At 42.0% G+C, this 18893-nt stretch overlaps 1 protein-coding gene across 3 annotated transcripts in view; it reads left to right on the plus strand.

The window, feature by feature from the left end:
• Positions 1–18560, plus strand: part of LOC137436882 (alpha-aminoadipic semialdehyde synthase, mitochondrial) — a 248802-nt gene extending 230242 nt beyond the window's left edge. For all 3 annotated transcript variants that reach the window (XM_078787110.1, XM_078787112.1, XM_078787114.1), the window contains 5 exons: positions 8634–8729; positions 12526–12638; positions 15003–15091; positions 15483–15659; positions 16924–18560. In XM_078787110.1, coding sequence (XP_078643236.1) covers positions 8634–8729; positions 12526–12638; positions 15003–15091; positions 15483–15659; positions 16924–17030 — 582 coding nt within the window. In that variant the 3' untranslated portion in view covers positions 17031–18560. The remainder of the gene's footprint in view (positions 1–8633; positions 8730–12525; positions 12639–15002; positions 15092–15482; positions 15660–16923) is intronic.
• The last annotated feature ends 333 nt before the right edge of the window (positions 18561–18893 follow it).

The following is an 18893-nucleotide window of genomic DNA, read 5'->3' on the forward strand; positions in this document are numbered from 1 at the left end:
ATTTACACTACGATCCAGGACCTGTTTTTGGAGGAACACATGCAGATGTTATGCATAGAGAGAGCACGCATGCTAGCATCGATACACCAACCCACGAGTGCTCTGTGGCCTACGGCCTTTAATAATGTGCAGAGCACCCCTTCCCAGCACCAAAAGCACCACCCCATCACACAGTCAGCACCATCCGGTGCACCACCATTGTTCGTTAAAATAAAAACGACAACCCCTAACCCTGCAGGTGTCTCTTGCTCTTCCTGTGGTGCACTTGGCCTTCTTGCCGCTTTCAAAAATAAAGAAAGGCGCCAACCGCGTCCATTTCTTTATTGTGGCCATCAGGGGCCAACTATTAGTGGTTCACCTGCTTGGCATAGGTGCCACGTTGACCCAGAGGTCCATCAATGGGTGGTGCTTGGCCGCAATTGTTACAGGCGCGGTCTTGGATGGTGATTTACCGAGCGGTTTGGTATGACCACGTCTGCAACAGGTTACCCGATTATACCCGGACATTGACTAATCGCGCTATGCTAGATCAATTAAGGGAAAGGACACAACGGCTGGGATTACAACAAGGATACGACACCAAGGGTTCAGTTCTCAAGGCCTCCGGAGGAGGTTCTATTATGGGATTTACGGAAGGTCAGATTACAGGGACCAGAGAGACAGCACAGTAAGGTGGGCACTTAATCACGGTCTTATAGTAACCCCGACAGACCACAGATAAACAGGACAAGACGGACTCACACAGGGTGGTGATGGCAAGGAAAGCGGCAGTCGATGGCTCAGGTGCACCTGGCTCGAGGACAGAATTGCGCGGCCCAGTCCAGAGATGCGGGGAGAGGTCTCACAGCGCTCGAGGTGGCGTCGGGTTCCTTTGTTCGTGGCTGAGGCGCATCTCACAGTCACAGCACAGCGCTCGAGGTGGCTGGTGGCGTCTTGTCGTCTCAAGCTGGGGGCGCATCTCTGTATATATCTGTATCTGCGCATCTGTATATATATATATATATATATATATATATATATATATATATATATATATATATATATATATATATATATATATATATATATATATATATATATATATATATATATATATATATATATATATATATATATATATATATATATATATATATATATATATATATATATATATATATATCTATATATCTATATATATATATATATATATATATATATATATATATCAGTCACTATGCGATTTCATACCATCAGTGGTGAACCGCCATTAAGGTATCCCATCCAGCTGTGCTGTACCTTAATGGGAGCGATAAGTGCCATCTGCCACATGGCACATTACCTCTGGTATCCACTCATTATATGGAATCCCCTGGATGCAGCCGGGAGCAAACCAATCCAAATATATGTGCAGTTCTCCAGCTTTCAATGAGCGCAAGTAATGACGTCACTGCCATGTACATACGCTCTGCCTGTCAAGCTCTCAAGAGAACCCTCTGGCAGAGCAGAATTTTGATCTTAGTTCAGATACTGTCATAAGTGTATGTAAAACTCACAGTTACCGACCTGGTTTCGCCCTTTTGGGGCTCATCAGGGCAACGCAGTGAGTACTGCATACACTTATGACTCTGAAAACCTTTCGGTTATATACCAGTCACTCTGCGATTTCATACCATCAGTGGTGAACCGCCATTAGGGTATCCCATCCAGCTATGCTGTCCTTAATGGGAGCGATAAGTGCCATCTGCCAGATGGCACATTACCTCTGGTATCCACTCATTATATGGAATCCCCTGGATGCAGCCGGGAGCAAACCAAAAATATATGTGCAGTTCTCCAGCTTTCAATGAGCGCAAGTAATGACGTCACTGCCATGTACATATGCTCTGCCTGTCAAGCTCTCAAGAGAACCCTCTGACAGAGCAGAATTTTGATCTTAGTTCAGATACTGTCATAAGTGTATGTAAAACTCACAGTTACCGACCTGGTTTCGCCCTTTTGGGGCTCATCAGGGCAACGCAGTGAGTACTGCATACACTTATGACTCTGAAAACCTTTCGGTTATATACCAGTCACTATGCGATTTCATACCATCAGTGGTGAACCGCCATTAAGGTATCCCATCCAGCTATGCTGTACCTTAATGGGAGCGATAAGTGCCATCTGCCACATGGCACATTACCTCTGGTATCCACTCATTATATGGAATCCCCTGGATGCAGCCGGGAGCAAACCAATCCAAATATATGTGCAGTTCTCCAGCTTTGAATGAGCGCAAGTAATGCCGTCACTGCCATGTACATACGCTCTGCCTGTCAAGCTCTCAAGAGAACCCTCTGACAAAGCAGAATTTTGATCTTAGTTCAGATACTGTCATAAGTGTATGTAAAACTCACAGTTACCGACCTGGTTTCGCCCTTTTGGGGCTCATCGGGGCAACGCAGTGAGTACTGCATACACTTATGACTCTGAAAACCTTTCGGTTTTATACCAGTCACTATGCGATTTCATACCATCAGTGGTGAACCGCCATTAAGGTATCCCATCCAGCTATGCTGTACCTTAATGGGAGCGATAAGTGCCATCTGCCACATGGCACATTACCTCTGGTATCCACTCATTATATGGAATCCCCTGGATGCAGCTGGGAGCAAACCAATCCAAATATATGTGCAGTTCTCCAGCTTTCAATGAGCGCAAGTAATGACGTCACTGCCATGTACATACGCTCTGCCTGTCAAGCTCTCAAGAGAACCCTCTGACAAAGCAGAATTTTGATCTTAGTTCAGATACTGTCATAAGTGTATGTAAAACTCACAGTTACCGACCTGGTTTCGCCCTTTTGGGGCTCATCAGGGCAACGCAGTGAGTACTGCATACACTTATGACTCTGAAAACCTTTCGGTTATATACCAGTCACTATGCGATTTCATACCATCAGTGGTGAACCGCCATTAAGGTATCCCATCCAGCTATGCTGTACCTTAATGGGAGCGATAAGTGCCATCTGCCACATGGCACATTACCTCTGGTATCCACTCATTATATGGAATCCCCTGGATGCAGCCGGGAGCAAACCAATCCAAATATATGTGCAGTTCTCCAGCTTTCAATGAGCGCAAGTAATGACGTCACTGCCATGTACATACGCTCTGCCTGTCAAGCTCTCAAGAGAACCCTCTGACAGAGCAGAATTTTGATCTTAGTTCAGATACTGTCATAAGTGTATGTAAAACTCACAGTTACCGACCTGGTTTCGCCCTTTTGGGGCTCATCAGGGCAACGCAGTGAGTACTGCATACACTTATGACTCTGAAAACCTTTCGGTTATATACCAGTCACTATGCGATTTCATACCATCAGTGGTGAACCGCCATTAAGGTATCCCATCCAGCTATGCTGTACCTTAATGGGAGCGATAAGTGCCATCTGCCACATGGCACATTACCTCTGGTATCCACTCATTATATGGAATCCCCTGGATGCAGCCGCGAGCAAACCAATCCAAATATATGTGCAGTTCTCCAGCTTTCAATGAGCGCAAGTAATGACGTCACTGCCATGTACATACGCTCTGCCTGTCAAGCTCTCAAGAGAACCCTCTGACAGAGCAGAATTTTGATCTTAGTTCAGATACTGTCATAAGTGTATGTAAAACTCACAGTTACCGACCTGGTTTCGCCCTTTTGGGGCTCATCAGGGCAACGCAGTGAGTACTGCATACACTTATGACTCTGAAAACCTTTCGGTTATATACCAGTCACTATGCGATTTCATACCATCAGTGGTGAACCGCCATTAAGGTATCCCATCCAGCTATGCTGTACCTTAATGGGAGCGATAAGTGCCATCTGCCACATGGCACATTACCTCTGGTATCCACTCATTATATGGAATCCCCTGGATGCAGCTGGGAGCAAACCAATCCAAATATATGTGCAGTTCTCCAGCTTTCAATGAGCGCAAGTAATGACGTCACTGCCATGTACATACGCTCTGCCTGTCAAGCTCTCAAGAGAACCCTCTGACAAAGCAGAATTTTGATCTTAGTTCAGATACTGTCATAAGTGTATGTAAAACTCACAGTTACCGACCTGGTTTCGCCCTTTTGGGGCTCATCAGGGCAACGCAGTGAGTACTGCATACACTTATGACTCTGAAAACCTTTCGGTTATATACCAGTCACTATGCGATTTCATACCATCAGTGGTGAACCGCCATTAAGGTATCCCATCCAGCTATGCTGTACCTTAATGGGAGCGATAAGTGCCATCTGCCACATGGCACATTACCTCTGGTATCCACTCATTATATGGAATCCCCTGGATGCAGCCGGGAGCAAACCAATCCAAATATATGTGCAGTTCTCCAGCTTTCAATGAGCGCAAGTAATGACGTCACTGCCATGTACATACGCTCTGCCTGTCAAGCTCTCAAGAGAACCCTCTGACAGAGCAGAATTTTGATCTTAGTTCAGATACTGTCATAAGTGTATGTAAAACTCACAGTTACCGACCTGGTTTCGCCCTTTTGGGGCTCATCAGGGCAACGCAGTGAGTACTGCATACACTTATGACTCTGAAAACCTTTCGGTTATATACCAGTCACTATGCGATTTCATACCATCAGTGGTGAACCGCCATTAAGGTATCCCATCCAGCTATGCTGTACCTTAATGGGAGCGATAAGTGCCATCTGCCACATGGCACATTACCTCTGGTATCCACTCATTATATGGAATCCCCTGGATGCAGCCGCGAGCAAACCAATCCAAATATATGTGCAGTTCTCCAGCTTTCAATGAGCGCAAGTAATGACGTCACTGCCATGTACATACGCTCTGCCTGTCAAGCTCTCAAGAGAACCCTCTGACAGAGCAGAATTTTGATCTTAGTTCAGATACTGTCATAAGTGTATGTAAAACTCACAGTTACCGACCTGGTTTCGCCCTTTTGGGGCTCATCAGGGCAACGCAGTGAGTACTGCATACACTTATGACTCTGAAAACCTTTCGGTTATATACCAGTCACTATGCGATTTCATACCATCAGTGGTGAACCGCCATTAAGGTATCCCATCCAGCTATGCTGTACCTTAATGGGAGCGATAAGTGCCATCTGCCACATTATCTCCAGCTTTCAATGAGCGCAAGTAATGACAATGCCATGTGGCAGATGGCACTTATCGCTCCCATTAAGGTACAGCATAGCTGGATGGGATACCTTAATGGCGGTCACCACTGATGGTATGAAATTGCATAGTGACTGGTATATAACCGAAAGGTTTTCAGTCATAAGTGTATGCAGTACTCACTGCGTTGCCCCGATTGAGCCCCAAAAGGGCGAAACCAGGTCGGTAACTGTGAGTTTTACATACACTTATGACAGTATCTGAACTAAGATCAAAATTCTGCTCTGTCAGAGGGTTCTCTTGAGAGCTTGACAGGCAGAGCGTATGTACATTGCAGTGACGTCATTACTTGCGCTCATTGAAAGCTGGAGAACTGCACATATATTTGGATTGGTTTGCTCCCGGCTGCATCCAGGGGATTCCATATAATGAGTGGATACCAGAGGTAATGTGCCATGTGGCAGATGGCACTTATCGCTCCCATTAAGGTACAGCATAGCTGGATGGGATACCTTAATGGCGGTTCACCACTGATGGTATGAAATCGCATAGTGACTGGTATATAACCGAAAGGTTTTCAGAGTCATAAGTGTGTGCAGTACTCACTGCGTTGCCCTGATGAGCCCCAAAAGGGCGAAACCAGGTCGGCAACTGTGAGTTTTACATACACTTATGACAGTATCTGAACTAAGATCAAAATTCTGCTCTGTCAGAGGGTTCTCTTGAGAGCTTGACAGGCAGAGCGTATGTACATGGCAGTGACATCATTACTTGCGCTCATTGAAAGCTGGAGAACTGCACATATATTTGGATTGGTTTGCTCCCGGCTGCATCCAGGGGATTCCATATAATGAGTGGATACCAGAGGTAATGTGCCATGTGGCAGATGGCACTTATCGCTCCCATTAAGGTACAGCATAGCTGGATGGGATACCTTAATGGCGGTTCACCACTGATGGTATGAAATCGCATAGTGACTGGTATATAACCGAAAGGTTTTCAGAGTCATAAGTGTATGCCCGAAAGGTTTTCAGAGTCATAAGTGTATGCAGTACTCACTGCGTTGCCCTGATGAGCCCCAAAAGGGCGAAACCAGGTCGGTAACTGTGAGTTTTACATACACTTATGACAGTATCTGAACTAAGATCAAAATTCTCCTCTGTCAGAGGGTTCTCTTGAGAGCTTGACAGGCAGAGTGTATGTACATGGCAGTGACGTCATTACTTGCGCTCATTGAAAGCTGGAGAACTGCACATATATTTGGATATATATATATATATATATATATATATATATATATATATATATATATATATATATATATATATGTATATGTACATACATACATATATATATATATATATATATATATATATATATATATATATATATATATATGTATATGTACATACATACATATATATATATATATATATATATATATATATATATATATATATACATATACATATATACAATATACATATATATATATATATATATATATATATATATATATATATATATATATATATATATATATATATATATACCTATATATATATATATACAATATACATATATATATATATAATATATATGTATATATATATGTACATATATATATATATATATATGTACATATATATACACTACTGGTCAAAAGTTTTAGAACACCTCAATTTTTCCAGTTTTACTGAAATTTACGCAGTTTCATGTCCAGTGAATAACCTGAAATGGTACAAAGGTAAGCAGTAAACTGCCCGAGGTAAAAAAAAAGTTTAGGTTATCAAAAATGGGAAAATAATGTAAATTGCACAGTTATATTGTAAAAAAAAAAAAGGCCTTCTTCAGGGAATAAGTAATGGGTTAACAACTTACAGATGTTCTGCAGCAATGTAAGTAAATTACGCCTTGACAGTTGATGCAAACAATTCCTACAGGTGTCCCAACCTCTGCTGATTACTTAATTACAAACTCCATGTCTGTATAAAAGCAGTATTGGAACAGACTGTTATTGCACTGCAGGAAGTAGTATGTTGGAAACTGGAGGAAACTCTGAGAGGAAGAGATCTGGCAGACCCAAAGACACAACAGAATCAGAAGACAAGTTTCTGAGAGTCAACAGATTGCGTGGTAGGCAGCTCACAGGACAACAGCTTCAAGCACAGCTTAACACTGGTCGAAGTAAGCAAGTCTCAATTTCAACTGTGAAGAGAAGACTTCGAGGTGCAGGTTTGACAGGTCGAGTGGCAGTACGAAAGCCATTGCTAAGATGGCAAAATAAGAAAAAGAGCCTTGCCTGGGCCATGAAGCACCACCAGTGGACTACTGAGGACTGGAAGAAGGTCTTAAGGGCCAATGAATCAAAATTTGAAATCTTTGGTTCATCACACAGGGTTTTTGTACGCCGTTGAGTAGGCTAAAGGATGGTTCCTCAATGTGTGACATCAACTGTCAAACATGGAGGAGAGGCCTGATGGTCTGGGGCTCTTTTGCTGGATCCAGAGTCGGCGACTTGCACAGAGTGACTGGCACCCTGAACCAAAAGGGCTACCCCAGCATTTTGCAGCGCCATGCAATACCCTCTGGTATATGCCAAGTTGGTCAGGGGCTCATCCCACAGCAAGATAATGACCCTAAACACACCTCCAGGCTATGTCAAAACTACCTTCGAGGGAAAAGAACAAGACGGTAGGCTTCAAATCATGGAATGGCCAGCACAGTCTCCAGACTTAAACCCCATCGAGCTGGTTTGGGATGAACTGGACAGCAGGGTGAAAGCAAAGCAACCTACAAGTGCAACACATTTGTGGGAACTTCTGCAACAGTGTTGGGAAGAACTTCCCGAACAATATTTGATTTCCATTGAAAGAATGCCACGAGTGTGTTCGGCGGTTATATCTGCAAAAGGTGGCCACTTTCCTGTGTCAAACATTAAAATTAAAATTTTGTTAAACAAAATGATTCTATGATTTCTTTTTTTATCTCCAATTGTTTATTTGTTCTATGCTTAATTTCAGAGTACATTGAGACATTAAACTGCATAAATTTCAATAAAAACTGGAAAATTGAGGTATTCTAAAACTTTTGACCGGTAGTGTATATGCAGTATATATATTTATTTATATATATATATATATATATATATATATATATATATATATATATATATATATATATATATATATATATATACACACATATACTGTACATACATACATACATACATACATACATACATACATACATGTATATGCACGTATATTGAAAAATAGCATTTTCTGCAATTTTTATGTTTTCCCCCAAAACACTAAATTATTCCATTGCCAGTGTTGAAATAAATCTAATATGTTTGCATGCATTTGAATTGCTTGTAACGTTAAGAAGCCACTTTACTGCATTTTGAAGGAAGTTTATCCCTCCTGATCAAGAATGAGGAAACTACTTTAAAGGCTGAGTACCTAATGATGAGGAGGATACAATTATGTTTGTGCTTGTGTGTCTTCCTGGTGTTTTATCAGGGGACTAATGCAGTGTGGAAGAGCCTACTGCATCTTGGCTTGTTTGATTCCAATCCGAATCCAAACCTCTTCGTCAAGTCTTCCAACCAAACTTGGGTAAGGGAGTATCATAATGTCAGCCACTGCGTAGCGCTGAGACATTCCTCTACTCAAGCCTACTTATCAACATGCTGTGCAACAATGCTTGGAATTTGAGTAATATTGTGAAAATGTATATTTGAGATAATTTAAGAAATTTGAAACAATTGTGTGGAAGACAGAAAATTAATACAACTAGCAACGGTACCCACCCTACGGACGGGGCTTCAATTGGGAGGCCCAAATGAAAAGGCAAAATATCAGAAATTGAAGGGTTTTTTTTATTTTAAATGATTCATATAAACACCCGTTGAATCATATCACAAGCAAATCATCAAAATCTAAACAGTACATGGCGCCCATTTTGAAAAAAAGATTGAATTCTGCAAAACGGAAGCGGCCGCTACACGTCTTTCTCAGTCCCACGTTTATGTGTGAAGAGTGCGCGCCGAATCTGTAACACGGAAGCGGCCGCTACACCTGTTTCTCAGTCGCTTTGCACACGCTGCCATGTTACTTCGGAGCCGCACGTTTATATAGGAAGAGTTAGTCAGGAGTCGATCTGCTCTCTCCTGGTACGTGGAATAAACAGTATTTGTAGAATTTCAACAAAAGCCACATCACTGTTCATATCGGTAAATATTATTCCATCGTGTTTGGAAAAACTGAAAAATTGGAAAATTGGAAAAATTGGAAAAACAATATCGCCTATTTTACTCCACGGGGTCCCAGAATTACCCACCCAAAATATCGTTACGATCGGTTCAGCCGTTTTTACGGTACCTTCGAATGGACAGACAGACATTTGGTGAATTATAGTAAGATTCTACTGTATTAGCATTTGGATTTTGCCACAATAATCAAACTTGAGGTGGACCCTCTCAACCTGCATGTGTATAGTTATCCACACACCTATAAGCAGCTGGTGATTTGTATAAAGATTTGTTTTTTCATTGTATACAAGATCGAGGCTCGTGTAAGAGCTAACATCAATGACAAATAAAACAAACGGACACACAAAACATACAAAAAAGGGAGTGGGAGACAAGATGGGGAGAGAGGGAAGCACACAAGTATAACAGCAGAGAACAGGGACCACGGAAGATCTGTGGGAGGGAGAGGGCTTGGGGGGAGGAGGCATGGGAAGCCGGGGGGTGGGGGAGGGAGTATAAAACACATGGGCACTGCTGGAACTTCCAGGAAAGAAAAAAAGTCGGTATTTAAAAAAAAAAAGTGGATTTGGGGTGAATTAACGGGGGTAGAAGAGATCAAGGTTTTGGATGGGGGAAGATAAGAGATGGTGGTGTACAGCTATTTTAAAGACCTGGAGGGAGTAGTGGGATTGAAGAGAGTGAGGGAGTTTGTATTTGCAGCAATTATTGAAACTCTACCTGATATATTTTATATCCTAGTTAATCCAGCCAAAACAAACTGCCTTCCTTGTTGTACCTGGACACTGTGTGGGGTAAGTTGTTCTATGAACTCTCCAGTTGTTTGGTGGGTGGCTGTTACGTTTTCACCCCTTTCTGTTTGGCTGGTTGTGAACAGGATATCTCAAAAAGTTGTGGATGGATTTGGATGAAATTTGGTGGAGAGGTTGGGTGTGTGACAATGACTAAATGATATGATTTTGGTAATGATCCAGATGTGGATCACAGAATTTTTTTCGTGATTCTTCACCATTGAGAATTTGATAGAACCAAAAACTATATATATACCACGATATTTCAAAAAGTTGTGGCTAGATTGGGACAAACTTGGTGGAAGATTTGATTAAGTGACAATAACAAGCCTATTAGATTTTGGTTCTGGTCTTTTTTTTTCTTTTTTTTTCATGATCGAGGCTCGTGAAAGAGCTAAAAAGTAGCCTTAAAGAGCTAAAAAGTACTGGTCTGAATCCAGATCCGGCCTATCAGTGGGACACAAAACGTAACTGTTCAGCCTGGTGAAGGTACGCTCTCTACCGAGTGCCGTTCTAGTTATTTCTGCATTTGGAGTTTGGCTTTACAGCTACTTCCAAGTGGAGAAGCCCCAAAGGGTGAAAAAAATCTGCAGTTTTTTTCTTATCATTATTTTTTTCTTATAAATTATTTAAAAATAATTATATGTAAATTACTGCTTGTACTCGAGAATATGCATATTGTTTTTAAATCGATGGTCTTCATCCATGTCTCTATATGGCAGTAATAGTACTCACTGGTGCCTTCATTCGTTTGAACATCTTTGAATGTTTTTTCTGCTAACCTTTGTATAAAAGTCTGATCTATTTACTTAAATTCCCCACTGCTGGTTGGTGTGTATGAGACACTTCTTTTGTAGTTTGTGGGTTTATTCTTCTGCTGAAGGAGCTTTCGTCTTTTAGGAAAGGTTGTCCATTTTTGTGTTGGAAAATTGTCTGTATAATTGAACCTGGCATACTTTTCCTGCATATACCTTTCCTTACATAGCATTCGTTCTTCACAAAGACAATGTTGCAGCAGCCAATAGAGTAATATTATATCTTTCTTTAGTGTAGCGAACAAACTCTTTCTCCTGCTGTCAATGATAGTGTCCTGTCCGCCGCTGGTCACCACCAAGCCTTGGACGGATGAGCTGAACCAGCTTTAACTCCCGAGGCGATCTCCAATTATGGCGGTTATTGATGCGCGCGGGACTGAAGAACCACAAAGCGTTTATTCTTGTGAACACACAGGTTTATTAACGAAATCCACAAAGAACGATACAACAAAAAGGTAGCAAGAATTATTTACAAGAAAATAAGGAGCGGAATGAGAATAAAGAAAATAAATGCTGAGGTAAAAATGCTAAGGCGAGGATCCTCCACACAGACACAAAAACTCACACAGGATGAGGTAAGAAAATAACAGTGATGCTCCGGCACTTAGCTGGACCAAAATGGATCCCGTGGAAGATCAGCAGTTGTTGAAGCCTGAAGCCACACAGGCGGGAAGCCCGGAAAGATAATGGCGGCCAAAGCCGCGTGTCGAAGGCACCGCGGGCGCCCAGGAGTAAGGAGAGCAGGGAACACAGCCCTTGTTATCTTCTCCTCCATCCACCGCTTCACACTCCTTCAGTTCGATATAATAGAAAAATCCTCCTTTTAGGTAAAGGGAAGCACAGCCACATCCTGACACACACCAGCACCAACCTCCACACCGGCACCACACAAAGTAAAATGCTCCCCTCTCTCTCGAACCTTCTTCTCCAAAGCCTTCCCTTCGCGCTCCCGCTCTGCCCACGTCATCGGGTCACGTCACCCGAGGTGGGGGAGGGGTGGGTGGCTTGCCAGTCCTGTCCCCTGCCCATCGAACCATTGTAGCCCCGAATGGCTGGCTGATGTTATACTTGGCCAGCTGATGTTATAAATGTTAGGGATGGCCACAGATGGTATTACGGACAGGGGAAATTAACCTTAATCCTGACTACTACCTAACATGGCATCACCCCTCGTATGATGCACATCTAAACAACCTTAAGCTACATTCTCCCTAATTATTACATCGATATGCTCCAACACGTCGCACGGTCCATACTATTTCTATTCAGTCTTACCTTTCCTATGGTATTTTCTAATCTAACCCCATAAAGGTAACAATATTAACTCAAGTAAAGGACTTGCATCATCACCGGTACTCCAAAATCCCAGAAGACTTCCTTTTTAGCTCCTAATCATTGCCTTTGCTGCCTATACACAGAAGTTTAGAGTGGTAAACATATGCTAATTGTACCAAACAAAGGGTGATATGATCAGCATAATAAACTTTATGCTGGGTCACTGTTAATTGTGTTATTCTGTGACTGTCTGCATGGACAGAGCAACTTGATGAGCAGAATGCTCGGAGTACAGATGTCAGATAGTCACAGTCTAAGAGAGGCTGTGAAGAGGCGACTCAATGGGGATGAAGCACAGACATCAGCAATTGAGCAGTAAGTGTTTCACATAATGAGAATGAATTTTCATCAAAAAAGTAACCGCAAAGAGGAAGTGTGCAAGCTTCATTACACTACGTGCTGTGACCAAGTACCCTGCATATCTTAAAGGGAGTGTACTCCCCTTTGAAACTTGAAACAGAGGAATACTTCATTTTGTCAAGGCTATAGTATCGGTCTGTATTTTAGCGAATAATTCTAATATTAGGTTTTATCAACCAAAAGTTAACAAATATATGCTAATTGCTGTGGGAAGCAGTGTAGTCGAAATATTGAGAGCAAAAGAGCCCTTTCTTGCCTTGGTGAAGGCCTAACATCAAAAAACATCAGCTTCTATTTTTTTTCCTCAATGGCAGTCAGCATGCCTTTGTCAACCTTCAGTTGATAAAACCTATTGCTCACCTTTGAGCTCTGTTTGAAACCGGCAAACACTGATCTGACAAACAAACTAACTTTCTGGAGTAGTGTCTTCAGAGATAGGTATAAAATCAGTTACACACGTCCAAAAAAAGATCAGTTTATTAATCATTGATTGATATAAGTATGCCAACCTTACTGGTCATGGATAGATTGGTAATTTTGAGTAACTGGAAGCACCCACTCCCTGAGGAAGCAGCCAGAGGGATTATGTTATTATCCTTATTCAAACGTGTAATTCAAAATAGCTCTCCAAAATACCTCTTACAGTCTTGCTGCGCAATTCAAAACACCTCACTGCACTGGAAAATGTGGGACAGAAATACTGTACTCTTCTGTAAAGGGTGAGGACTTGTAATACCCTCTCCCACCTGGAGGTGGAGCTACACGATATACATTTACATGGAGAATTTGTGTCTCTGCCACCTCCCCGCACCCTCAAGACCACTGGCAAAGATAAAAACATGCAAATGTGGCTGTAATCGACCCAGAACTCTAGCAGGAGTAACATGATAAACACACACACACACACACACACACACACACACAAGAAAGATGTCGTGCAGAGCACGATACTTGCAAATTCCACCCTCTCCCTAGAAAAAGGCACCATGGATACATCAAATTGTTCCTTTAATCAAGATTAAAATTGATGATCTTAATCAAAGCACAGCTCAATCGGATGAAAATTGATTCTTATTCAAATGAAAATTGATGATTTTAAAAGTTTGACCTTGAATTTACCTTTGACCTTTTGACCTCAAAAATAGTTGTTATCACAATTCAGTGATGCACTATGCAATTGCTGTTCAATTCTCAGGTTAATAGGATGCAAATTGATGATTTTTCAGACGAAAATAGATAATTTTACCTTGACCTTGAGTTGACCTTTTGACTTCAAAAAAAGTTGGTTTCCCAATTCAGTGATGCACTATTTTTTTTCTTTTTTTCTTTTGTATACAAGATCGACGCTCATGAACGAGCTAACGTCAATCACAAAAAAGGACAAACGGACACACAAAACATACAATAAAGGGAGCGGGAGACAAGATGGGGAGAGAGAAGGAAGCACACAAGTACAACAGCAGAGAACAGGGACATCGGGAGATATGTGTGAGGGAGAGGGCTTGGGGGAGGAGGCATGGGAAGGTGGGGGAGGGGGGTGGGAGAGGTATAAAACACATGGACACAGCTAGAACTTCCAGGATAGAAAGAAGTCGGGATTTCAAAAAAAAAAGTGGATCTAGTGTGAATTATCGGGGGAAGAAGAGATCAAGGTTTTGGATTGGGGAAGACAAGAGATGGTGGTGAACAGCTGTTTTAAAGACCTGGAGGGAGGAGTGGGATTGAAGAGAGTGAGGGAGTTTGTTCCAGAGGTGGGAGTAAAGAGGAGTGAAGGTGAGCAGAGAGTCTTGATTTTGGCAATTTCACCAGAAGCGGGTTACTGGCAGATCTTGTGCGACCTGGAGGAATATTTGGGGGACAGAGCCCAGAGAGAGCTGGGGGGGGCAAGGCCGGATAGGAGTCGGTAGAAGACAGAATGCAATTCTCAGAATGTAATATGCAATTGCTGTTTAATTCTCAGGTTAATAGGATGCAAATTGATGATTTTCCAGGCGAAAATAGATGATTTTACCTTGACCTTGAGTTGACCGTTTGACTTCAAAAAAAGCTGGTTTCCCAATTTAGTGACCCAATATGCAAATCTGTTCAACTTTCAAGACAATCGCATGAAAAATGACAATTTTTGAAATTTGACCTCAACATGACCTTCGACCTCAAAATCAATAAGCTTCTCACTTGTGACTACCTCTACAACTTCGTAAAGTTTCATGATGATCGGTTTAAAATTGTAGTTGTGGATAGGTTTGTTATCTTAAGACCTTCTTTCGGTTGTTTATATGGACATTGCTTTAACTCTGTCTCTCCTGGCTGTTCGAACAGGCTCGGTCTGCTCGGTGATGCAAAGGTCGGTCAGGTGGACAACGTTATGAAAGCTCTGATCAACCATCTGGCATGCACACTCACCTATGGTAAAAGGAAAACCCATAACAATTACCTTCAAATGATGTAATATGGGCAAGTTCATTGCTTTTTGTGTTTATGTCCACTTTTTATGTGGAATAAAAAACATTAGTATCAGGCAGCTTGTAAAAGGCCCATCTAGCTGAGATAAATAAATTAAATATGGGGTCCTTGACAAGGAACTTCAATGCAGGAGGAGGCCATTGGGCTCTTCAAAGCTCTCATATCTTTAAGATGTGGCTTTTTCTTCTCACCCCGAGCCTGTGAAAGCTTCATGGTGCAAGATCTTTCAGGACAATGTGGTGCACTGCATACTGCATTGTGTTTCCAAAATTGACAGAAATACAATTGCTATTGCTTCACATGTGTTACCTTATTGTTGGCGTTTTGTGTATTTAGGTTCTGATGAGCGAGATATGGTCATCCTGAGAAATGAGTTGAAGATAAAGCTTCCATCAGGAGCCCAGGAGACGGAGATTCAAAGTCTGGTTGTTTACGGAGATCCCAAAGGCTACTCCGCAATGGCAAAGACTGTTGGCCTACCTTGTGCTATTGCAACACAGATGCTACTTGATGGTACAAGTTTTTTCAGGCATTTTATTGTCAGAAGTGTCACTGTGCACCTACGGTGGTGACCATGTATAGTAAGGTGGGGTAAGATGCCCTTGGCAGGAAAAGTGTGGAAAGATGTCCCCACTCCCTAACCTCCCCCAAACAATTTCCCCATTGCATGTAATACATCCTCCAAAGTACTTTGCTAAAGTACACTGAGCATTTTAAATTTGAAATTGCTGATTATACCATCTGCCAGACAACCCCCTAGTGCATGGGCGTTTGGGATACTGAGAATACAACCCAAGTTTCTTGCCAAGGGCATCTTCCCTGACCTTACTTTACATTGCGACCGTTTTAGTAAACATGGATTCTATCATTTCTGATCCACTTCTGCTAGTAGTAGCATCTTGAGTGATGTAACCAAATGATCCTGGTGTACAATGGATGGAATCAACAGAACAAGCAAGGAAAAATTGACCTTTTGGGCATAAACCCTTCATCGGAGAAAAAGAGGAACTCCAATACCCGGTTTACCCTTGAAACATCAGCTTCTCCTTGCTTCCCACAGTGGTTAACATATCTCGATCAATATTCCTGTGGATTACCTCCATTGTCCTACCTGTCTGCCAACACAGATCGACACTATCCATCCTGATATACTCATCTTATTTTTATCCAGAGTTGAGGCTCGTGGAGGAGCTAGAACAGAATGGATCCGGGGGCAACAGAGCAAAACAAAGAGAAGGAGAGGGGGAAACACACAACAGTGGGGCTGAAGGACAAAATGGAGAGAAACTTTACAGACAAGGAAGAATATGACATTGAAGAGAATGTGGATGTTGGTTCCACAGGTGGGGGAAAAAGAGGAACGAATGAGTGAAGGTGAGCAGTGATCCTGGATTTCGGTAGTTTCATCAGAAGGGGTTGTTGCCAGACCTTGTGCGCCCTGGAGAAAGGTACGGGAGGGGGAGAGGAGGGGGGGGGGGGCGGAATATAGCAGAAGGTGCAGGACCAGAAAGGAGGTGGTAGAAGACAGGGCCGGAGAACACTGACCTGTCGGCGATGTGAAAGTGATACGTCCATAAACTCAGCTTCATCGCAAGAGGCTCGTGGAGGAGCTAGAAGTCAATGAAGAAATTTCCATTGACTTCCAATGACTCATGTAAAAAAAAAAACACAACAAAACCATTACCATTATACCATTAAACCATTATATTGGTGAGGAACGTGAGATTGTTCTGATTATTTAACAATGTTAACATCCTTGCCATTCTCCTGTGTGCAGGAATGATTTTGGAGAAAGGAGTGGTGATGCCTTTTGCACCTGAGATCTTCAACTACATGTTGTTGAAGCTTAAAAATAGCTTTCTCTTTACAGAGGAAGTGAAGTAGCACGACTACACTACGAGCCTAAGATCCTGTGAAAAAACCCCTACACTACGAGCCTTAGATCCTGTGAAAAAAAAAAACCCAAAACGACTATGAGAAGCTTCACATGAAATAAACATGAAAACTTTAAACTTTGTTTTACATATTATTGGTCCCTTGCATATACAGGGTGAGCCAGAAATATGGTTATTTTTAACACTCGTGTAAAGGTAATAGAACCACTTTTAGAGGCCATTTCCCCCCGCAGAGCAGGGGTTGGCCTTTTTCGGGCACCGCGGTCCCCTTTTTGAAGAAATGTTTTATGGTCGGATGCCCTTCCTGCTGCCAACCCTGTTAGTCACCTCTTGCAACACACAGGGAATTACCAGCAAGCTGGTACTCAATTTGCCAACCTCATAAGGATGACAGGCTGAGTCAACCACCCTGGCGTTAATTCAGCGATCGACCGGGATTCAAACCCAGGATCCTAGGATAACAAGCTGGCACCCTAACCGCTAAGCCAACACAAGGCTTTGTAAAAGTAATAAAAAGTTGTATTTCAAAACAAATTCTTACAGGAAAGTGAAGTACATAACATGCCATTTATTTGTGGAAAAGAACATCGAGGGGATGCTCACCATTTCGTCTGACACATTCCTCCAATCTTGGACGCCGATTATTCATGACGTTCTGCAACATGGCCACGTCAAAATCATTGATTTCGCATGTGATGTTTTCCTTAAGTTCATGAAGAGTTTGTGGACGGTTAACATATACTTTGTCCTTTAGATATGACCACAATAAATAATCACATGCAGTCAAATTGGGTTACCTCGCTGTCCATGGAATATAGCCGTTTCTGGAAATGACATGCTTTGGAAAGAGCGCCCTAACAGTAGTCATGGACACTCTGGCGGTGTGGGAGGTTGCACCATCTTGCTGAAACCACATCATTGGGCTCACTTCTGCAAGTCTGTTTAATTATCTGGAGAGGAAGTTCGAAATCATATCGGTATATTGAGCTGCAGTAACAGTGACGGCATTTTTCCGTTATCGTTCTCAAAGAAGTAAGGCCATATGATGCCGAACGACGAAAGTGCACACCACACTGTGACTTTGGGACTGTGTAACGGTTTCGTGTGCATTTATCTTGGGTTTTATGCTGCCACAAAACGAGTATTTTGCTTGTTTACACAGCCACATAGCTGAAAATGTGCTTCATCAGACATGAACAAATTGTTAGTCATGTTTTGGTTTTCATTTCCGTCCATAAATGAAAGCATTCCCTCACAAAAATTATAGCGGGCAATCTCATCACCTTGGCTTAATTACTGGACAGTTTAAATTTTATAGGGTTGAAAGTTTAAATTATTATGCAGTATGCGGCATAGTGTCGTGGTGACGTGTGAAAAATTATTAAGGCTGATGCATGCTTTTGGCTGGAGCGATGCGGACTTCTCAAAACTGACTCCCTTGCACGCTCAATGTTTTGTGCCGTTCTTACTGATTTGGGTGCTCCTGGCGGTTTCTCTTTTAAAGTTGAACTGGTCCTCTCAAACGTCTGAACCATTAACTTGACATCACGAACAGACGGCACATTTCCATGACGTTGAACATTAAAATGGAGTTTGAATTGACGTTGTGCAGTAGATGCACTGTCACTGTCACTAAACTGTCACTGTCACTAAAAAGCTTTGATAGCGAAAGCACGTTCTTCACCCGACAAGTTCCACATGGTCACTCAAGTGTTCTGCCTGCAAAAAAGAAAACTAAATCAGTTAAAAAAAAAAGCATTTTGTGCACTTTAATATACAACAACAACAGGAATTTTAAGGCCATTTTCCCTGCTGGAGCAGGGGTTAGCCTATGTACTTCAATATCATGAAT

The sequence above is a fragment of the Myxine glutinosa genome, chromosome 11 (genome assembly GCF_964187855.1).
Source record: "Myxine glutinosa chromosome 11, kmMyxGlut1.1, whole genome shotgun sequence".
Taxonomy (NCBI): domain Eukaryota; kingdom Metazoa; phylum Chordata; class Myxini; order Myxiniformes; family Myxinidae; genus Myxine; species Myxine glutinosa.